A 26,966-nucleotide genomic window follows, 5' to 3' on the forward strand; every position below is an offset into this window, starting at 1 on the left:
CATCCCACCTTCCCTTTACACCTCTCACTCTGACACATACACCATCCCACCTTCCCTTTACACCTCTCTCTCACTCTGACACATACACCATCCCACCTTCCTTTACACCTCTCACTCTGACACATACACCATCCCACCTTCCCTTTACACCTCTCACTCTGACACATACACCATCCCACCTTCCCTTTACACCTCTCACTCTGACACATACACCATCCCACCTTTCCTTTACACCTCTCACTCTGACACATACACCATCCCACCTTCCTTTACACCTCTCACTCTGACATACACCATCCCACCTTCCTTTCCTCTCACTCTGACACATACACCATCCCACCTTTCCTTTACACCTCTCACTCTGACACACACACCATCCCACCTTTCCTTTACACCTCTCACTTGACACATACACCATCCCACCTTCCTTTACACCTCTCACTCTGACACATACACCATCCCACCTTCCTTTACACCTCTCACTCTGACACATACACCATCCCACCTTTCCTTTACACCTCTCACTCTGACACATACACCATCCCACCTTCCTTTACACCTCTCACTCTGACACATACACCATCCCACCTTCCCTTTACACCTCTCACTCTGACACATACACCATCCCACCTTCCTTTACACCTCTCACTCTGACACATACACCATCCCACCTTTCCTTTACACCTCTCACTTGACATACACCATCCCACCTTCCTTTACACCTCTCCTCACTTGACACATACACCATCCCACCTTCCCTTTACACCTCTCACTCTGACACATACACCATCCCACCTTTCCTTTACACCTCTCACTTGACACATACACCATCCCACCTTTCCTTTACACCTCTCACTCTGACACATACACCATCCCACCTTCCTTTACACCTCTCACTCTGACACATACACCATCCCACCTTCCTTTACACCTCTCACTCTGACACATACACCATCCCACCTTTCCTTTACACCTCTCACTCTGACACATACACCATCCCACCTTCCTTTACACCTCTCACTCTGACACATACACCATCCCACCTTCCTTTCTCTCTCACTTATACACCATCCCACCTTTCCCTTTACACACTCTCACTCTGACACATACACCATCCCACCTTTCCTTTACACCTCTCACTTGACACATACACCATCCCACCTTTCCTTTACACCTCTCACTTGACACATACACCATCCCACCTTCCTTTCCTCACTTGACACATACACATCCCACCTTCCTTTACACCCTCTCACTTGACACATACACCATCCCACCTTCCCTTTACACTCTCTCACTTGACACATACACCATCCCACCTTTCCTTTACACCTCTCACTCTGACACATACACCATCCCACCTTTCCTTTACACCTCTCACTCTGACACATACACCATCCCACCTTCCTTTACACCTCTCACTCTGACACATACACCATCCCACCTTCCCTTTACACCTCTCACTCTGACACATACACCATCCCACCTTCCTTTACACCTCTCACTCTGACACATACACCATCCCACCTTCCTTTACACCTCTCACTCTGACACATACACCATCCCACCTTCCTTTACACCTTCACTCTGACACATACACCATCCCACCTTCCTTTACACCTCTCCTCACTCTGACACATACACCATCCCACCTTCCTTTACACCTCTCACTCTGACACATACACCATCCCACCTTCCCTTTACACCTCTCTCACTCTGACACATACACCATCCCACCTTCCTTTACACCTCTCACTCTGACACATACACCATCCCACCTTTCCTTTACACCTCTCACTCTGACACATACACCATCCCACCTTCCTTTACACCTCTCACTCTGACACATACACCATCCCACCTTCCCTTTACACCTCTCTCACTCTGACATACACCATCCCACCTTTCCTTTACACCTCTCACTCTGACACATACACCATCCCACCTTCCTTTACACCTCTCACTCACTGACACATACACCATCCCACCTTCCCTTTACACCCTCTCACTCTGACACATACACCATCCCACCTTTCCTTTACACCTCTCACTCTGACACATACACCATCCCACCTTTCCTTTACACCTCTCACTCTGACACATACACCATCCCACCTTTCCTTTACACCTCTCACTCTGACACATACACCATCCCACCTTCCTTTACACCTCTCACTCTGACACATACACCATCCCACCTTCCTTTACACCTCTCACTCTGACACATACACCATCCCACCTTTCCTTTACACCTCTCACTCTGACACATACACCATCCCACCTTCCCTTTACACCTCTCACTCTGACACATACACCATCCCACCTTTCCTTTACACCTCTCACTCTGACACATACACCATCCCACCTTCCCTTTACACCTCTCACTCTGACACATACACCATCCCACCTTCCTTTACACCTCTCACTCTGACACATACACCATCCCACCTTTCCTTTACACCTCTCACTCTGACACATACACCATCCCACCTTCCTTTCCCTTTACACATCCCACCTTCCTTTACACTCTCACTTGACACATACACCATCCCACCTTCCTTTACACCTCTCACTCTGACACATACACCATCCCACCTTCCCTTTACACCTCTCACTCTGACACATACACCATCCCACCTTCCCTTTACACCTCTCACTCTGACACACACACCATCCCACCTTCCTTTACACCTCTCACTCTGACACATACACCATCCCACCTTCCTTTACACCTCTCACTCTGACATACACCATCCCACCTTCCTTTACACTCTCTCACTCTGACACATACACCATCCCACCTTTCCTTTACACCTCTCACTCTGACACATACACCATCCCACCTTCCTTTACACCTCTCACTCTGACACATACACCATCCCACCTTTCCTTTACACCTCTCCTCACTCTGACACATACACCATCCCACCTTCCTTTACACCCTCACTTACACCATCCCACCTTCCTTTACACCTCTCACTCTGACACATACACCATCCCACCTTTCCTTTACACCTCTCACTCTGACACATACACCATCCCACCTTCCTTTACACCTTCTCACTCTGACACATACACCATCCCACCTTTCCTTTACACCTCTCACTCTGACACACACCATCCCACCTTCCTTTACACCTCTCACTCTGACACATACACCATCCCACCTTCCTTTACACCTCTCACTCTGACACATACACCATCCCACCTTCCTTTACACCTCTCACTCTGACACATACACCATCCCACCTTCCTTTACACCTCTCACTCTGACACATACACCATCCCACCTTCCTTTACACCTCTCACTCTGACACATACACCATCCCACCTTCCTTTACACCTCTCACTCTGACACATACACCATCCCACCTTCCTTTACACTCTCTCACTCTGACACATACACATCCCACCTTCCTTTACACCTTTCCTTTACACCATCCCACCTTCCTTTACACTCACTCTGACACATACATCCCACCTTCCCTTTACACCTTCCCTTTACACCATCCACCTTCCCTTTACACCTCTCACTCTGACACATACACCATCCCACCTTCCTTTACACCTCTCACTCTGACACACACACCATCCCACCTTTCCTTTACACCTCTCACTCTGACACATACACCATCCCACCTTTCCTTTACACCTCTCACTCTGACACATACACCATCCCACCTTTCCTTTACACCTCTCTCACTCTGACACATACACCATCCCACCTTCCCTTTACACTCCTCACTTGACACATACACCATCCCACCTTTCCTTTACACCTCTCACTCTGACACATACACCATCCCACCTTCCTTTACACCTCTCACTCTGACATACACCATCCCACCTTTCCTTTACACCTCTCACTCTGACACATACACCATCCCACCTTCCTTTACACCTCTCACTCTGACATACACCATCCCACCTTCCTTTACACACTCTCCTCACTCTGACACATACACCATCCCACCTTCCTTTACACCCTCTCACTCTGACACATACACCATCCCACCTTCCCTTTACACCTCTCACTCTGACACATACACCATCCCACCTTCCTTTACACCTCTCACTCTGACACATACACCATCCCACCTTTCCTTTACACCTCTCACTCTGACACATACACCATCCCACCTTCCTTTACACCTCCTCACTTGACACATACACCATCCCACCTTCCTTTACACCTCTCACTCTGACACATACACCATCCCACCTTTCCTTTACACCTCTCACTTGACACATACACCATCCCACCTTCCTTTACACCTCTCACTCTGACACATACACCATCCCACCTTTCCTTTACACCTCTCACTCTGACACATACACCATCCCACCTTCCTTTACACCCTTTGACACATACACCATCCCACCTTCCTTTACACCTCTCACTCTGACACATACACCATCCCACCTTCCCTTTACACCTCTCACTCTGACACATACACCATCCCACCTTCCTTTACACCTCTCACTCTGACACATACACCATCCCACCTTCCTTTACACCTCTCACTCTGACACATACACCATCCCACCTTCCTTTACACTCTCACTCTGACACATACACCATCCCACCTTTCCTTTACACCTCTCACTCTGACACATACACCATCCCACCTTCCTTTACACCTCTCACTTGACACATACACCATCCCACCTTCCTTTACACTCTCACTCTGACACATACACCATCCCACCTTTCCTTTACACCTCTCACTCTGACACATACACCATCCCACCTTCCTTTACACCTCTCACTCTGACACACACACCATCCCACCTTTCCTTTACACCTCTCACTCTGACACATACACCATCCCACCTTCCTTTACACCTCTCACTCTGACACATACACCATCCCACCTTTCCTTTACACTCCTCACTCTGACACATACACCATCCCACCTTTCCTTTACACCTCTCACTCTGACACATACACCATCCCACCTTCCTTTACACCTCTCACTCTGACACATACACCATCCCACCTTCCTTTACACTCTCTCTCACTCTGACACATACACCATCCCACCTTCCTTTACACCCTCTCACTCTGACACATACACCATCCCACCTTCCTTTACACCTCCTCACTCTGACACATACACCATCCCACCTTCCTTTACACCTTCACTCTGACACATACACCATCCCACCTTCCTTTACACCTCTCACTCTGACACATACACCATCCCACCTTCCTTTACACCTCTCACTCTGACACATACACCATCCCACCTTCCTTTACACCTCCTCACTCTGACACATACACCATCCCACCTTCCTTTACACCTCTCACTCTGACACATACACCATCCCACCTTCCTTTACACCTCTCACTCTGACACATACACCATCCCACCTTTCCTTTACACCTCTCACTCTGACACATACACCATCCCACCTTTCCTTTACACCTCTCACTCTGACACATACACCATCCCACCTTCCTTTACACCTCTCACTCTGACACATACACCATCCCACCTTTCCTTTACACCTCTCACTCTGACACATACACCATCCCACCTTCCTTTACACCTCTCACTCACTGACACATACACCATCCCACCTTCCTTTACACCTCTCACTCTGACACATACACCATCCCACCTTCCCTTTACACCTCTCACTCTGACACATACACCATCCCACCTTCCTTTACACCTCTCACTCTGACACATACACCATCCCACCTTCCCTTTACACCTCTCCTCACTCTGACACATACACCATCCCACCTTCCCTTTACACCTCTCACTCTGACACATACACCATCCCACCTTCCTTTACACCCTCTCACTCTGACACATACACCATCCCACCTTCCTTTACACCTCTCACTCTGACACACACACCATCCCACCTTCCTTTACACTCTCCTCACTCTGACACATACACCATCCCACCTTCCTTTACACCTCTCACTCTGACACATACACCATCCCACCTTCCTTTACACCTCTCACTCTGACACATACACCATCCCACCTTCCCTTTACACCTCTCACTCTGACACATACACCATCCCACCTTTCCTTTACACCTCTCACTCTGACACATACACCATCCCACCTTCCTTTACACCTCTCACTCTGACACATACACCATCCCACCTTTCCTTTACACCTCTCTCACTCTGACACATACACCATCCCACCTTTCCTTTACACCTCACTCTGACACATACACCATCCCACCTTCCTTTACACCTCTCACTCTGACACATACACCATCCCACCTTCCCTTTACACCTCTCACTCTGACACATACACCATCCCACCTTCCTTTACACCTCTCACTCTGACACATACACCATCCCACCTTCCCTTTACACTCTCCTCACTCTGACACATACACCATCCCACCTTCCTTTACACCTCTCACTCTGACACATACACCATCCCACCTTCCCTTTACACTCTCCTCACTCTGACACATACACCATCCCACCTTCCTTTACACCTCTCACTCTGACACATACACCATCCCACCTTCCCTTTACACCTCTCACTCTGACACATACACCATCCCACCTTCCTTTACACCTCTCACTCTGACACACACACCATCCCACCTTCCTTTACACCTCTCACTCTGACACATACACCATCCCACCTTCCTTTACACCTCTCACTCTGACACATACACCATCCCACCTTCCCTTTACACCTCTCACACTGACACATACACCATCCCACCTTTCCTTTACACCTCTCACTCTGACACACACACCATCCCACCTTTCCTTTACACCTCTCACTCACTTGACACATACACCATCCCACCTTTCCTTTACACCTCTCACTCTGACACATACACCATCCCACCTTCCTTTACACCTCTCACTCTGACACATACACCATCCCACCTTCCCTTTACACCTCTCACTCTGACACATACACCATCCCACCTTCCCTTTACACTCTCCTCACTCTGACACATACACCATCCCACCTTCCCTTTACACCTCTCACTCTGACACATACACCATCCCACCTTTCCTTTACACCTCTCACTCTGACACATACACCATCCCACCTTCCTTTACACCTCTCACTCTGACACATACACCATCCCACCTTCCTTTACACCTCCTCACTCTGACACATACACCATCCCACCTTCCCTTTACACCTCTCACTCTGACACATACACCATCCCACCTTCCTTTACACCTCTCACTCTGACACATACACCATCCCACCTTCCTTTACACCTCTCACTCACTGACACATACACCATCCCACCTTTCCTTTACACCTCTCACTCTGACACATACACCATCCCACCTTTCCTTTACACCTCTCACTCTGACACATACACCATCCCACCTTCCCTTTACACCTCTCACTCTGACACATACACCATCCCACCTTCCCTTTACACCTCTCACTCTGACACATACACCATCCCACCTTCCTTTACACCTCTCACTCTGACACATACACCATCCCACCTTTCCTTTACACCTCTCACTCTGACACATACACCATCCCACCTTCCTTTACACCTCTCACTCACTGACACATACACCATCCCACCTTCCCTTTACACCTCTCACTCTGACACATACACCATCCCACCTTCCCTTTACACCTCTCCTCACTCTGACACATACACCATCCCACCTTTCCTTTACACCTCTCACTCTGACACATACACCATCCCACCTTCCCTTTACACCTCTCTCACTCTGACACATACACCATCCCACCTTCCCTTTACACCTCTCACTCTGACACATACACCATCCCACCTTCCCTCTCACTTGACACATACACCATCCCACCTTTCCTTTACACCTCTCACTCTGACACATACACCATCCCACCTTCCCTTTACACCTCTCACTCTGACACATACACCATCCCACCTTCCTTTACACCTCTCACTCTGACACATACACCATCCCACCTTTCCTTTACACCTCTCACTTGACACATACACCATCCCACCTTCCTTTACACCTCTCACTCTGACACATACACCATCCCACCTTCCTTTACACCTCTCACTCTGACACATACACCATCCCACCTTCCCTTTACACCTCTCACTCACTCTGACACATACACCATCCCACCTTCCCTTTACACCTCTCACTCTGACACATACACCATCCCACCTTCCTTTACACCTCTCACTCTGACACATACACCATCCCACCTTCCTTTACACCTCTCACTCTGACACATACACCATCCCACCTTCCTTTTCTCACTTTACACCATCCCACCTTCCTTTACACTCACTCTGACACATACACCATCCCACCTTCCTTTACACCTCTCACTCTGACACATACACCATCCCACCTTCCCTTTACACCTCTCCTCACTCTGACACATACACCATCCCACCTTCCTTTACACCTCTCACTCTGACACATACACCATCCCACCTTCCCTTTACACCTCCTCACTCTGACACATACACCATCCCACCTTTCCTTTACACCTCTCACTCTGACACACACACCATCCCACCTTTCCTTTACACCTCTCACTCTGACACATACACCATCCCACCTTCCTTTACACCTCTCACTCTGACACATACACCATCCCACCTTCTTCCTTTACACCTCTCACTTGACACATACACCATCCCACCTTCCTTTACACCTCTCACACTCTGACACATACACCATCCCACCTTTCCTTTACACCTCTCACTCTGACACATACACCATCCCACCTTTCCTTTACACCTCTCACTCTGACACATACACCATCCCACCTTCCTTTACACCTCTCACTCTGACACATACACCATCCCACCTTCCTTTACACCTCTCACTTGACACATACACCATCCCACCTTTCCTTTACACCTCTCACTCTGACACATACACCATCCCACCTTCCTTTACACCTCTCACTTTATCCCACCTTCCCTTTACACCTCTCACTTGACACATACACCATCCCACCTTCCTTTACACCTCTCACTCTGACACATACACCATCCCACCTTTCCTTTACACTCTCCTCACTCTGACACATACACCATCCCACCTTCCCTTTACACCTCTCACTCTGACACATACACCATCCCACCTTCCTTTACACCTCTCACTTGACACACACCATCCCACCTTCCTTTACACCTTCACTCTGACACATACACCATCCCACCTTCCTTTACACCTCTCACTCTGACACATACACCATCCCACCTTCCTTTACACCTCTCACTCTGACACATACACCATCCCACCTTCCTTTACACCTCTCACTGACACACATACACCATCCCACCTTCCTTTACACCTCACTCTGACACATACACCATCCCACCTTCCTTTACACCTCTCACTTGACACATACACCATCCCACCTTCCTTTACACCCTCACTCTGACACATACACCATCCCACCTTCCTTTACACCTCTCACTCTGACACACACCATCCCACCTTCCTTTACACCTCTCACTCACTCTGACACATACACCATCCCACCTTCCTTTACACCTCTCACTTGACACATACACCATCCCACCTTCCTTTACACCTCTCACTCTGACACATACACCATCCCACCTTTCCTTTACACCTCTCACTCTGACACATACACCATCCCACCTTCCTTTACACCTCTCACTCTCACTCTGACACATACACCATCCCACCTTCCTTTACACCTCTCACTCTGACACATACACCATCCCACCTTCCTTTACACCTCTCACTCTGACACACACCATCCCACCTTCCTTTACACCTCTCACTCTGACACATACACCATCCCACCTTCCTTTACACTCCTCACTCTGACACATACACCATCCCACCTTCCTTTACACCTCTCACTTGACACATACACCATCCCACCTTCCTTTCCTTTACACCTTCCTTTACACCTCTCACTTGACACATACACCATCCCACCTTCCTTTACACCTCTCACTCTGACACATACACCATCCCACCTTTCCTTTACACTCTCACTCTGACACATACACCATCCCACCTTCCTTTACACCTCTCACTCTGACACATACACCATCCCACCTTCCTTTACACCTCCTCACTCTGACACATACACCATCCCACCTTCCTTTACACCTCTCCTCACTCTGACACATACACCATCCCACCTTTCCTTTACACCTCTCACTCTGACACATACACCATCCCACCTTCCTTTACACCTCTCACTGACACATACACCATCCCACCTTTCCTTTACACTCTCACTCTGACACATACACCATCCACCTTCCTTTTCTCACTTTACACCTTCCCTTTACACTCTCTCACTGACACATACACCATCCCACCTTTCCTTTACACCTCTCACTCTGACACACACCATCCCACCTTTCCTTTACACCTCTCACTCTGACACATACACCATCCCACCTTTCCTTTACACCTCTCACTCTGACACATACACCATCCCACCTTCCCTTTACACCTCTCACTCTGACACATACACCATCCCACCTTTCCTTTACACCTCTCACTCTGACACATACACCATCCCACCTTCCTTTACACCTCTCACTCTGACACACACCATCCCACCTTCCTTTACACCTCTCACTCTGACACATACACCATCCCACCTTCCTTTACACCTCTCACTCTGACACATACACCATCCCACCTTCCTTTACACCTCTCACTCTGACACATACACCATCCCACCTTTCCTTTACACCTCTCACTCTGACACATACACCATCCCACCTTCCTTTACACCTCTCACTCTGACACATACACCATCCCACCTTCCCTTTACACCTCTCACTCTGACACATACACCATCCCACCTTCCCACCTTCACCTGACACACACACCATCCACCTTCCTTTACACCTCTCACTCTGACACATACACCATCCCACCTTCCCTTTACACCTCTCACTCACTTGACACATACACCATCCCACCTTCCTTTACACCTCTCTCCTCACTCTGACACATACACCATCCCACCTTCCTTTACACCTCTCACTCTGACACACACACCATCCCACCTTCCCTTTACACCTCTCTCACTCTGACACATACACCATCCCACCTTCCTTTACACCTCTCACTCTGACACATACACCATCCCACCTTCCTTTACACCTCTCCTCACTCTGACACATACACCATCCCACCTTCCTTTACACCTCTCACTCTGACACATACACCATCCCACCTTCCCTTTACACCTCCTCACTCTGACACATACACCATCCCACCTTCCCTTTACACTCTCCCTGACACATACACCATCCCACCTTCCTTTACACCTCCTCACTCTGACACATACACCATCCCACCTTTCCTTTACACCTCTCACTCTGACACATACACCATCCCACCTTCCCTTTACACCTCCTCACTCTGACACATACACCATCCCACCTTCCTTTACACCTCTCACTCTGACACATACACCATCCCACCTTCCTTTACACCTCTCACTCTGACACATACACCATCCCACCTTCCCTTTACACCTTCACTTGACACATACACCATCCCACCTTTCCTTTACACTCTCTCACTCTGACACATACACCATCCCACCTTCCTTTACACCTCTCACTCTGACACATACACCATCCCACCTTTCCTTTACACTCTCTCACTCTGACACATACACCATCCCACCTTCCTTTACACCTCTCACTCTGACACATACACCATCCCACCTTCCTTTACACCTCTCTCACTTGACACATACACCATCCCACCTTCCCTTTACACCTCTCACTCTGACACATACACCATCCCACCTTCCCTTTACACCTCTCACTCTGACACATACACCATCCCACCTTCCCTTTACACCTCTCACTCTGACACATACACCATCCCACCTTCCTTTACACCTCTCACTCTGACACATACACCATCCCACCTTCCTTTTCTCACTCTTATCCCACCTTCCTTTACACCTCTCACTCTGACACATACACCATCCCACCTTCCTTTACACCTCTCACTCTGACACATACACCATCCCACCTTTCCTTTACACCTCTCACTCTTGACACATACACCATCCCACCTTCCCTTTACACCTCTCACTCTGACACATACACCATCCCACCTTTCCTTTACACCTCTCACTCTGACACATACACCATCCCACCTTTCCTTTACACCTCTCACTCTGACACATACACCATCCCACCTTTCCTTTACACCTCTCACTCTGACACATACACCATCCCACCTTCCCTTTACACCTCTCACTCTGACATACACCATCCCACCTTCCTTTACACTCTCTCACTCTGACACATACACCATCCCACCTTTCCTTTACACCTCTCACTCTGACACATACACCATCCCACCTTCCTTTACACCTCCTCACTCTGACACATACACCATCCCACCTTCCTTTACACCTCTCACTCTGACACATACACCATCCCACCTTCCTTTACACCTCTCACTCTGACACATACACCATCCCACCTTCCTTTACACCTCTCACTCTGACACATACACCATCCCACCTTCCTTTACACCTTCTCTCACTCTGACACATACACCATCCCACCTTCCTTTACACCTCTCACTCTGACACACACACCATCCCACCTTCCCTTTACACTCTCCTCACTCTGACACATACACCATCCCACCTTCCCTTTACACCTCTCACTCTGACACATACACCATCCCACCTTCCTTTACACCTCCTCACTCTGACACATACACCATCCCACCTTCCTTTACACCTCTCACTCTGACACACACACCATCCCACCTTCCTTTACACACCCTCACTCTGACACATACACCATCCCACCTTCCCTTTACACCTCTCACTCTGACACATACACCATCCCACCTTTCCTTTACACCTCTCCTCACTCTGACACATACACCATCCCACCTTCCCTTTACACCTCTCACTCTGACACATACACCATCCCACCTTCCTTTACACCTCTCCTCACTCTGACACATACACCATCCCACCTTTCCTTTACACCCTCTCACTCTGACACATACACCATCCCACCTTTCCTTTACACCTCTCACTCTGACACATACACCATCCCACCTTCCTTTACACCTCACTCTGACACATACACCATCCCACCTTCCTTTACACCTCTCACTCTGACACATACACCATCCCACCTTCCTTTACACCTCTCACTCTGACACACACACCATCCCACCTTTCCTTTACACCTCTCACTCTGACACATACACCATCCCACCTTCCTTTACACCTCTCACTCTGACACATACACCATCCCACCTTTCCTTTACACCTCTCACTCTGACACATACACCATCCCACCTTCCCTTTACACCTCTCTCACTCTGACACATACACCATCCCACCTTCCCTTTACACCTCTTTGACACATACACCATCCCACCTTCCTTTACACCTCTCACTCTGACACATACACCATCCCACCTTCCCTTTACACTCTCTCACTCTGACACATACACCATCCCACCTTTCCTTTACACCTCTCACTCTGACACATACACCATCCCACCTTCCCTTTACACCCTCACTCTGACACATACACCATCCCACCTTTCCTTTACACCTCTCACTCTGACACACACACCATCCCACTTTCCTTTACACCTCTCACTCTGACACATACACCATCCCACCTTCCTTTACACCCTCTCACTCTGACACATACACCATCCCACCTTCCCTTTACACCTCTCACTCTGACACACACCATCCCACCTTTCCTTTACACCTCTCCTCACTCTGACACATACACCATCCCACCTTCCCTTTACACCTCTCTCACTCTGACACATACACCATCCCACCTTCCTTTACACCTCTCACTCTGACACATACACCATCCCACCTTCCTTTACACCTCTCACTCACTTGACACATACACCATCCCACCTTCCCTTTACACTCTCTCACTCTGACACATACACCATCCCACCTTCCCTTTACACCTCCTCACTCTGACACATACACCATCCCACCTTCCTTTACACCTCTCACTGACTCTGACACATACACCATCCCACCTTCCTTTACACCTCTCACTCTGACACATACACCATCCCACCTTCCCTTTACACCTCTCACTCTGACACATACACCATCCCACCTTCCTTTACACCTCTCACTCTGACACATACACCATCCCACCTTCCTTTACACCTCTCACTCTGACACATACACCATCCCACCTTCCTTTACACCTCTCACTCTGACACATACACCATCCCACCTTCCCTTTACACCTCTCACTCTGACACATACACCATCCCACCTTCCTTTACACCTCTCACTCTGACACATACACCATCCCACCTTCCTTTACACCTCTCACTCTGACACATACACCATCCCACCTTCCTTTACACCTCTCACTCTGACACATACACCATCCCACCTTCCCTTTACACCTTCTCACTTTACACCATCCCACCTTCCCTTTACACCTCTCACTCTGACACATACACCATCCCACCTTCCTTTACACCTCTCACTCACTCTGACACATACACCATCCCACCTTCCTTTACACCTCTCACTCTGACACATACACCATCCCACCTTCCCTTTACACCTCTCCTCACTCTGACACATACACCATCCCACCTTCCCTTTACACCTCTCACTCTGACACATACACCATCCCACCTTCCCTTTACACTCTCCCTCACTCTGACACATACACCATCCCACCTTCCCTTTACACCTCTCACTCTGACATACACCATCCCACCTTCCCTTTACACCTCTCCTCACTCTGACACATACACCATCCCACCTTTCCTTTACACCTCTCACTCTGACACATACACCATCCCACCTTCCTTTACACCTCTCACTCTGACACATACCATCCCACCTTTCCTTTACACCTCTCACTCTGACACATACACCATCCCACCTTTCCTTTACACCTCTCACTCTGACACATACACCATCCCACCTTCCCTTTACACCTCTCACTCTGACACATACACCATCCCACCTTCCTTTACACCTCTCACTCTGACACATACACCATCCCACCTTCCCTTTACACCTCTCACTCTGACACATACACCATCCCACCTTTCCTTTACACCTCTCACTCTGACACATACACCATCCCACCTTCCTTTACACCTCTCACTCTGACACATACACCATCCCACCTTTCCTTTACACCCTCACTCTGACACACACCATCCCACCTTCCTTTACACCTCTCACTCTGACACATACACCATCCCACCTTCCCTTTACACCTCCTCACTCTGACACATACACCATCCCACCTTTCCTTTACACCTCTCACTCTGACACATACACCATCCCACCTTCCTTTACACCTCTCCCTCACTCTGACACATACACCATCCCACCTTCCCTTTACACCTCTCACTCTGACACATACACCATCCCACCTTCCTTTACACCTCTCACTTGACACATACACCATCCCACCTTTCCTTTACACCTCTCACTCTGACACACACACCATCCCACCTTCCCTTTACACTCTCTCACTCTGACACATACACCATCCCACCTTCCCTTTACACCTCTCACTCTGACATACACATCCCACCTTCCCACTCTCTCACTTGACACATACACCATCCCACCTTCCTTTACACCTCTCCTCACTCTGACACATACACCATCCCACCTTCCCTTTACACCTCTCACTCTGACACATACACCATCCCACCTTCCTTTACACCTCTCACTCTGACATACACCATCCCACCTTCCTTTACACCTCTCACTCTGACACATACACCATCCCACCTTCCCTTTACACTCTCCTCACTCTGACACATACACCATCCCACCTTCCCTTTACACCTCTCCCTCACTCTGACACATACACCATCCCACCTTCCTTTACACCTCTCACTCTGACACATACACCATCCCACCTTTCCTTTACACCCTCCTCACTCTGACACATACACCATCCCACCTTCCCTTTACACCTCTCACTCTGACACATACACCATCCCACCTTCCTTTACACCTCACTCTGACACACACACCATCCCACCTTCACTCTGACTCTGACACATACACCATCCCACCTTCCCTTTACACCTCTCACTCTGACACATACACCATCCCACCTTCCTTTACACCTCTCACTCTGACACATACACCATCCCACCTTCCTTTACACCTCCTCACTCTGACACATACACCATCCCACCTTCCCTTTACACCTCTCACTCTGACACATACACCATCCCACCTTCCCTTTACACCTCTCACTCTGACACATACACCATCCCACCTTCCCTTTACACCTCTCCTCACTCTGACACATACACCATCCCACCTTCCCTTTACACCTCTCACTCTGACACATACACCATCCCACCTTTCCTTTACACCTCCTCACTCTGACACATACACCATCCCACCTTTCCCTTTACACCCTCCTCACTCTGACACATACACCATCCCACCTTTCCTTTACACCTCTCACTCTGACACATACACCATCCCACCTTCCTTTACACCTCTCACTCACTTGACACATACACCATCCCACCTTTCCTTTACACCTCTCACTCTGACACATACACCATCCCACCTTCCCTTTACACCTCCTCACTCTGACACATACACCATCCCACCTTTCCTTTACACCTCTCACTCTGACACATACACCATCCCACCTTCCTTTACACCTCTCACTCTGACACATACACCATCCCACCTTCCCTTTACACTCTCTCACTCTGACACATACACCATCCCACCTTCCCTTTACACTCCTCCCTCACTCTGACACATACACCATCCCACCTTCCTTTACACCTCTCACTCTGACACTGACACCATCCCACCTTCCTTTACACTCATCTGACACATACACCATCCCACCTTCCTTTACACCTCTCACTCTGACACATACACCATCCCACCTTCCCTTTACACCTCTCTCACTCTGACACATACACCATCCCACCTTCCCTTTACACCTCTCACTCTGACACATACACCATCCCACCTTCCTTTACACCTCTCACTCTGACACATACACCATCCCACCTTCCTTTACACCTCTCCCTCACTCTGACACATACACCATCCCACCTTCCCTTTACACCTCTCACTCTGACACATACACCATCCCACCTTTCCTTTTCTCACTTGACACATACACCATCCCACCTTCCTTTACACCTCTCACTCTGACACATACACCATCCCACCTTCCCTTTACACCTCTCACTTGACACATACACCATCCCACCTTCCTTTACACCTCTCTCACTCTGACACATACACCATCCCACCTTTCCTTTACACTCTCTCACTCTGACACATACACCATCCCACCTTCCTCTCACTCTGACACATACACCATCCCACCTTCCCTTTACACTCCTCACTCTGACACATACACCATCCCACCTTCCCTTTACACCTCTCACTCTGACACATACACCATCCCACCTTCCTTTACACCTCTCACTCTGACACATACACCATCCCACCTTCCCTTTACACCTCTCACTCTGACTGACATACACCATCCCACCTTCCCTTTACACCTCTCACTCTGACACATACACCATCCCACCTTCCTTTACACCTTTCACTCTGACACATACACCATCCCACTTCTTTACACCTCTCACTGACACATACACCATCCCACCTTCCCTTTACACCTCTCACTCTGACATCCCACCTTCCTTTACACCATCCCCCTTTACACCTCTCACTCTGACACATACACCATCCCACCTTCCTTTACACCTCTCCTCACTCTGACACATACACCATCCCACCTTCCCTTTACACCTCTCACTCTGACACACACACCATCCCACCTTCCTTTACACCTCTCACTCACTCTGACACATACACCATCCCACCTTCCTTTACACCTCTCACTCTGACACATACACCATCCCACCTTCCCTTTACACCTCTCCTCACTCTGACACATACACCATCCCACCTTTCCTTTACACCTCTCACTCTGACACACACACCATCCCACCTTCCTTTACACCTCTCACTCTGACACATACACCATCCCACCTTCCCTTTACACCTCTCACTCTGACACATACACCATCCCACCTTCCTTTACACCTCTCACTCTGACACATACACCATCCCACCTTCCCTTTACACCTTTACACACCATCCCACCTTCCTTTCCCTGACACATACACCATCCCACCTTCCTTTACACCTCTCTCACTCTGACACATACACCATCCCACCTTCCCTTTACACCTCTCACTCTGACACATACACCATCCCACCTTCCCTTTACACCTCCTCACTCTGACACATACACCATCCCACCTTCCCTTTACACTCTCTCACTCTGACACATACACCATCCCACCTTCCCTTTACACCTCTCACTCTGACACATACACCATCCCACCTTCCCTTTACACCTCTCACTCTGACACATACACCATCCCACCTTCCCTTTACACCTCTCACTCTGACACATACACCATCCCACCTTCCCTTTACACCTCTCACTCTGACACACCATCCCACCTTCCTTTACACTCTTCTGACACACACCATCCCACCTTCCCTTTACACCTCTCACTCTGACACATACACCATCCCACCTTCCTTTACACCTCTCACTCTGACACATACACCATCCCACCTTCCCTTTACACCTCTCCCTCACTCTGACACATACACCATCCCACCTTCCCTTTACACCTCCCTCACTCTGACACATACACCATCCCACCTTCCCTTTACACCTCTCACTCTGACACATACACCATCCCACCTTCCCTTTACACCTCTCACTCTGACACATACACCATCCCACCTTCCCTTTACACCTCTCCTCACTCTGACACATACACCATCCCACCTTCCTTTACACCTCTCCTCACTCTGACACATACACCATCCCACCTTCCCTTTACACCTCTCACTCTGACACATACACCATCCCACCTTCCCTTTACACTCTCACACTCTGACACATACACCATCCCACCTTCCCTTTACACCGCTCACTCTGACACATACACCATCCCACCTTCCCTTTACACCTCTCACTCTGACAGATACACCATCCCACCTTCCCTTTACACCTCTCACTCTGACACATACACCATCCCACCTTCCCTTTACACCTCTCCCTCTCCCTCACTCTGACACATACACCATCCCACCTTCCCTTTACACCTCTCACTCTGACACACACACCATCCCACCTTCCCTTTACACCTCTCCCTCACTCTGACACATACACCATCCCACCTTCCCTTTACACCTCTCACTCTGACACATACACCATCCCACCTTCCCTTTACACCTCTCCCTCACTCTGACACATACACCATCCCACCTTCCCTTTACACCTCTCCCTCACTCTGACACATACACCATCCCACCTTCCCTTTACACCTCTCACTCTGACACATACACCATCCCACCTTCCCTTTACACCTCTCACTCTGACAGATACACCATCCCACCTTCCCTTTACACCTCTCCCTCTCCCTCACTCTGACACATACACCATCCCAACTTCCCTTTACACCTCTCACTCTGACACATACACCATCCCACCTTCCCTTTACACCTCTCCCTCACTCTGACACATACACCATCCCACCTTCCCTTTACACCTCTCACTCTGACACATACACCATCCCACCTTCCCTTTACACCTCTCCCTCACTCTTACACATACACCATCCCACCTTCGCTTTACACCTCTCCCTCACTCTGACACATACACCATCCCACCTTCCCTTTACACCTCTCCCTCACTCTGACACATACACCATCCCACCTTCCCTTTACACCTCTCCCTCACTCTGACACATACACCATCCCACCTTCCCTTTACACTGCTCACTCTGACACATACACCATCCCAACTTCCCTTTACACCTCTCCCTCACTCTGACACATACACCATCCCACCTTCCCTTTACACCTCTCCCTCACTCTGACACATACACCATTCCACCTTCCCTTTACACCTCTCACTCTGACAGATACACCATCCCACCTTCCTTTACACCTCTCACTCTGACACACACCATCCCACCTTCCCTTTACACCTCTCACTCACTCTGACACATACACCATCCCACCTTCCCTTTACACCTCTCACTCTGACACATACACCATCCCACCTTCCCTTTACACCTCTCCCTCACTCTGACACATACACCATCCCACCTTCCCTTTACACCTCTCACTCTGACACATACACCATCCCACTTCCCTTTACACCTCTCACTTGACACACACACCATCCCACCTTCCCTTTACACCTCTCACTCTGACACACACCATCCCACCTTCCTTTACACCTCTCACTCTGACACATACACCATCCCACCTTCCCTTTACACCTCTCACTCACTCTGACACATACACCATCCCACCTTCCCTTTACACCTCTCACTCTGACACACACCATCCCACCTTCCCTTTACACCTCTCACTCTGACACATACACCATCCCACCTTTCCTTTACACCTCTCTCACTCACTCTGACACATACACCATCCCACCTTCCTTTACACCTCTCACTCTGACACATACACCATCCCACCTTCCCTTTACACCTCTCCCTCACTCTGACATATATGCCATCCCTCCTTCCCTTTACACCTCTCACTCTGACACACACACCATCCCACCTTCCCTTTACACCTCTCACTCTGACACATACACCATCCCACCTTCCCTTTACACCTCTCCCTCACTCTGACACATACACCATCCCACCTTCCCTTTACACCTCTCCCTCACTCTGACACATACACCATCCCACCTTCCCTTTACACCTCTCACTCTGACACATACACCATCCCACCTTCCCTTTACACCTCTCACTCTGACACATACACCATCCCACCTTCCCTTTACACCTCTCACTCTGACAGATACACCATCCCACCTTCCCTTTACACCTCTCACTCTGACAGATACACCATCCCACCTTCCCTTTACACCTCTCACTCTGACACATACACCATCCCACCTTCCCTTTACACCTCTCCTCTGACACATACACCATCCCACCTTCCCTTTACACCTCTCACTCTGACACACACACCATCCCACCTTCCCTTTACACCTCTCACTCACTCTGACACATACACCATCCCACCTTCCCTTTACACCTCTCCCTCACTCTGACACATACACCATCCCACCTTCCCTTTACACCTCTCACTCTGACACATACACCATCCCACCTTCCCTTTACACCTCTCCCTCACTCTGACACATACACCATCCCACCTTCCCTTTACACCTCTCCCTCACTCTGACACATACACCATCCCACCTTCCCTTTACACCTCTCCCTCACTCTGACACATACACCATCCCATCTTCCCTTTACACCTCTCCCTCACTCTGACACATACACCATCCCACCTTCCCTTTACACCTCTCCCTCACTCTGACACATACACCATTCCACCTTCCCTTTACACCTCTCACTCTGACACATACACCATCCCACCTTCCCTTTACACCTCTCACTCTGACACATACACCATCCCACCTTCCCTTTACACCTCTCACTCTGACACATACACCATCCCACCTTCCCTTTACACCTCTCACTCTGACAGATACACCATCCCACCTTCCCTTTACACCTCTCACTCTGACAGATACACCATCCCACCTTCCCTTTACACCTCTCCCTCACTCTGACACATACACCATCCCACCTTCCCTTTACACCTCTCACTCTGACACATACACCATCCCACCTTCCTTTTACACCTCTCCCTCACTCTGACACATACACCATCCCACCTTCCCTTTACACCTCTCACTCTGACACACACACCATCCCACCTTCCCTTTTACACCTCTCCCTCTCCCTCACTCTGACACATACACCATCCCACTCTGTCTGCTCTGCTATCCTCTTCTACTCTGTTGGGCTTGTTCCCCCCTCTCTCTTTTGTCATCTCTTATTCTTTTTCTCCTCATTTAAAGTCAGTCATCTCTTTGATTCTTTCTCTCACGTCTGTGATCTACGGATACATTGTTCCTCGTTAGAAACGGTTAGAGGCAGAACATTTTTCATCTGTTGTTCAGCCTGGCACAGAGAGAGAGCCTAACACTCTCGCCAAGGGATCTGAAGGAAGTATGGACCCCATTTAAATGTCAACATCAACCACGGTCGCCTTTTAGGTGGTAGGAATAAAAGGAAAAGTTAGTGTGTCATAAGAGCAAACACTTCCTGGTCAATTAAGTGTACCTCAGTAAGACCTCCCTTGAGAAGTAGTTTCACACAAACACTATTTACAGGCAGGGGGCAGAGGGCATCCCTTATCCAGAAAAACAACAGATAATTAGAACCCACGTGTTCACAGTTGGGAGAAAGGGATTCTTGAAAAGCTGCAGCTAATGTCAGAGGTTTGTTTCCCAGGTGGTGAAAATGAACCATTCTAACTATCAGAACAAAAGAGGATTATTTATGTAAGCTCCCTAAGCTAATGCCTAGGCTTAAGCTCGGCAGGCTAACTCAGTCTTGTGGCACACACATGACCCTGGTTAAAACCCAGTCTGTCACATATACGTCACCCAACTAAAAAGAGAATAATGAGGGCAGTGCCATTTTTTAAAAGTCATATGCATTATTTTGTGTATTTGAATACATTTTGGCATCCTGTGTGTGAATGTGTGAGTCATGCATGTTAGTGTGAGTGTCAGTGTGAACTCACTGTAAACTGGATCTGACAGCCTCCCATGATGTAATCCAGGAAGGAGTGCATCTTGATGATCTGTGGATGGGAGACAGCAGTTGAGGGCGGGGGACCTCAGCTATCCACAGTGAGAATTGGCACCAATCACTCGGGGATGACATGACAGACACAGTAACTGACCACTTAGGAGCATCTTATCCCTTATTCCAGCCTATTACAAAGCAGCTAGTTTAGCATGTTAGCCATTAGCTTTGAGAAAGCAGCTGGCTGTGGGTGTTGTTCATTATGTCTCTGTTACAACTGGTGTCACATGTTGGCCAGTGTTGGGAAATATCAGAGAGGAAGAAGTGGGGATTTACTCCGGCCAAAATCTGCCTACGTGAGATAAGCCTTTTTTTGGTCTATGCGAGTGTGTCGAATTACGAGGCTTATTTAAACTAACAGAAGTTAAATCATGTTTAGGCTGTTACAAATTATATAAGTGGATGAACATGGCATTCCGGCAACTTTAGGGAATACGACTTAGTTGTGCCTGTTGTTCACACACGTATCTGCCCTCTCATTAGCTAGAATCCTTCCACTTTATCTCGCCTCCTCCCACCTGCCTCCCATCTTTGAGAACATGTAAACTCAGCAAAAAACTAAACGTCCTCTCACTGTCAACTGCGTTTATTGTCAGCAAACTTAATTAATGTGCAAATATTTGTTTAAACATAACAAGATTCAACAACTGAAACATAAACCAAACAAGTTCCACAGACATGTGACTAACAGAAATTGAATAATGTGTCCTCCTCATGGACTGCACCAGATTTGCCAGTTCTTGCTGTGAGATGTTACCACACGCTTCCACCAAGGCACCTGCAAGATCCTGGAAATTTCTGGGGAAATTGGCCCTAGCCCTCACCCTCTGATCCAACAGGTCCCAGACGTGCTCAATGGGATTGAGATCCGGGCTGTATGAGATCCAAGCAGTATGGCTGGTGGCATTGTCATGCTGGAGGGTCATGTCAGAATGAGCCTCCACGAAGGGTACCACATGAGGGAGGAAGATGTCTTCCATGTAACGCACAGCGTGAAGATTGCCTGCAATGACAACAAGCTCAGTCTGATGATGCTGCAACACATCCCCCAAGACTACTACAGACCCTCCACCTCCAAATCGATCCCGCTCCAGAGTACAGGTGTAACACTCAGTGAAGAGCACTTTTTGCCAGCCCTGTCTGGTCCAGCGACGGTGGGTTTGTGCCCATAGGCGACGTTGTTGTCGGTGATGTCTGGTGAGGATCTGCCTTACAACAGGTCTACAAGCCCTCAGTCCAGCCTCTCTCAGCCTATTGCGGACAGTCTGAGCACTGATGGAGGGAGTGTGCGTTCCTGGTGTAACTCGGGCAGTTGTTGTTGCCATCCTGTACCTGTCCCGCAAGTGTTGTCATGTCTGCTCCCGCTCTTTCCTCCCCCTGGCGCTTGAAGGCCCCAGGTTGCCCTGCATCATGCACTCCTGCCATCCATCACGCACACCTGCCTTCCCTCGTCATGCGCATCAGCGTTATTGGACTCACCTGGACTCACTTATCACCTGTTAATTTCCTCCACTATATTTGTCAGTTCCGCAGCTCTGTTCCCTGCTGCATTGTATTGTTTTCTGACGCTGTTCCTGTCTCGTTCCATGTCCGTTATTTATTAAATGTTTTACACCCCGTACCTGCTTCCTCTCTCCAGCGTCAACTCATGTGACAGAATGCAGCAGCCAACATACGAAGCATCGGGGAGTACTGGCATTCCGGTTGGTATGGTGGCATCGGCTCTGGGTCGCCACCGATGGAACCGGAGGTGCCTAGCCAGCTTGTCATGCTTCCACGCCCTAGCTGACTCGAGAGGTTTCCTTGCCCCGGTTGGCTTGGAAGGCGCCCATCTCACATCGGGCCACATCGGGCCGTCAATTCTTGTTTGCCCAGCCGGTCCAGGAGTTTTTGTTTTTGTTTTGTTGGTGACGTCGGGGTGGATTCTGTGGCAGATGGACCCGGGGGTGCCTAAGCCGGCCCGTCGGGCTTTCACGCCCTGGCTGGCTCGGGAGGTTTCCTTGCCTCAGTTGGCTCGGTGGCTTCCCATCCCACGTCACACGTCACACTCCACCGGATCTTTGGGCTCCCTCTCTGCAGCGGGATCGACAGGCGTCTTGCCTCAGCCAGATCCTCGGGCTTCCATGCCTCAGCTGGGTCGCAAGGCTCTCACGCTCCTGCCGTTTGTCGGGATTCCACGCCCCAACCGGCTTGCCCAGCGCCCACGTCTTGGCCGGTTAGCCCTGGTGGGACGCCTGTGGGGGTACTCTCACGTCTACTCCTGCTCTTCCCTCCCCCTGGCGCTTGAGGGCGCCAGGTTGCCCTGCATCGTGCACTCCTGCCATCCATCACGCACACCTGCCTTCCCTCGTCACTAGCATCAGCATTATTGGACTCACCTGGAAAGTTTTACTCCCCGTTCCTGCTTCGTCTCTCAAGCGTCAACTCATGTGACAGGTGCGATGTTCGGATGTACCGATCCTGTGCAGGTGTTGTTACATGTGGTCTGCCACTGCGAGGACGGTCAGCTGTCCACCCTGTCTCCCTGTAGTGCTGTCTTAGGCATCTCACAGTATGGACATTGCAATTTATTGCCATGGCAACATCTGCAGTCCTCATGATGAGCAGGGACCCTGGACATCTTTCTTTTGGTGTTTTTCAGAGACAATAGAAAGGCCTCTTTAATGTCCTAAGTTTTCATAACTGTGACCTTAATTACCTACCATCTGTAAGCTGTTAGTTTCTCAACGACCATTCCACAGGTGCATGTTCATTAATTGTTTATGATTCATTGAACAAGCATGGGAAACCGTGTTTAAACCCTTTACAATTAAGATCTGTGAAGTTATTTGGATTTATACTAATTACCTTTGAAAGACAGAGTCCTGAAAAAAGGACATTTATTTTTTTGCTAAGTTTATTTCCTTTGTTGGAGCGGTCACTCGACTATCTTCTCAATATAATATATCATCTTGGTAAGTAGCAATCTGCCAATAAAGACACTGAGAAAGGCCAGCACATATTTAATGGGAATATGTCTGCATTTAAAAACAACATTAGCTATTCCACAGTGTCTCCATGCAGACATAGTTGTCCCCAAAATTACACTAATTTTAAGGTCATCCGTGGGTTCAGCAGATGGAAGAAATGTCATATTAGTCAGATTCCATCTGATCACAACCGTCTTTCACATCCATAACAGCAACAGGATGATAAATGTTCTGGAACCGTCTGCCAATGAGACTTAGACATCAGGTTAGAGAAAGTGGTGGGCGGAGGAAGGATGGAATGAGTGTGTGAATGAGAGAGAGTCGTGAATCACCTTGCACTGATTGAGAATGACGATACCAGAGTTCTTGTAATTCTTCTTCTTGATCTGATACTTGGGGTTTATACACTCCCATTGGACCTGGCGTTGATCAAATATAAAAAAACACTATCACAATAAGTACAGTATCATCCCTACAGTATGTGACTTGGTGGCGGGAGACTGACTGTGCTAAACAGAGATGAAAAGAATCATTAAAAAATGACAGGATTGATAGACTATATCATCCCATTGGATAACATGGAGCGATGGTAGTGGAGGCCAGACAATGGAGTGAAAGAAAGCAATATGATCCACAGCAATGAGAAGATGCAAGGAAATGGAACTGTGGAGCGTGTTAGGGAGAATAATTAGCAAATCCAAGCAACAACAGCCTGACGACGTTTGGTTTCTGGATCATTTGTTCGTCACTAATGAGGGGAGCGTTATCCATTCATGCCTGTACAGATTAGCCCAGTCATTTCAATCTGCTGCTCAAAAACAGAAAACAACTCCTGTGTTAAAATCCACCACTTTTACTCTAAGGGTCATGGGAGAGAAAAAACGAAACATCAGTCACCTAATCGTCTCAGGGACAGGCTGTCCGTGCTGTTCTCTGTCGTTCTCTTTAGCTCACAAAACCGATTATATAACCATTATCATAAAAGTGGATACCCAACTAGTTGTAGCTCCATGAATGATTAGCAGATAATGGGTAAAAAAAAACTAGATATCTCCATCAGCCAAATCACCAATTTCAGTAGAAGTCAAAAGCCCCTGTGTATCCTACAGCATATGTGGCATTGGAGTCTAATGAAATGGGCCGTACTGTAACGGGTTTAATGCCAGCAGGTCCTGCAGTCTCCTTAAATTCCATGAAGGAGCCAATTAGTGGTGTGACCGGCCTTTAAAAGCTTGCTGTGTTTGAGGCCCGAG

At 48.8% G+C, this 26,966-nt stretch overlaps 1 protein-coding gene across 2 annotated transcripts in view; it reads right to left on the reverse strand.

Annotated features, from left to right (window-relative positions):
• The window catches only part of cpne4a (copine IVa), a 156,610-nt gene that overhangs the window by 43,320 nt on the left and 86,324 nt on the right, over window positions 1–26,966 (reverse strand). The window contains exons 9-10 of one of the 2 annotated variants that reach the window (XM_065027661.1): window positions 26,046–26,132; window positions 22,680–22,739 (exon numbers count right to left, since the gene is read on the reverse strand). In XM_065027661.1, coding sequence (XP_064883733.1) covers window positions 22,680–22,739; window positions 26,046–26,132 — 147 coding nt within the window. The remainder of the gene's footprint in view (window positions 1–22,679; window positions 22,740–26,045; window positions 26,133–26,966) is intronic. The other variant, XM_065027662.1, reaches the window with a different exon arrangement.

The sequence above is a fragment of the Oncorhynchus nerka genome, linkage group LG14 (genome assembly GCF_034236695.1).
Source record: "Oncorhynchus nerka isolate Pitt River linkage group LG14, Oner_Uvic_2.0, whole genome shotgun sequence".
Classification (NCBI taxonomy): Eukaryota; Metazoa; Chordata; class Actinopteri; order Salmoniformes; family Salmonidae; genus Oncorhynchus; species Oncorhynchus nerka.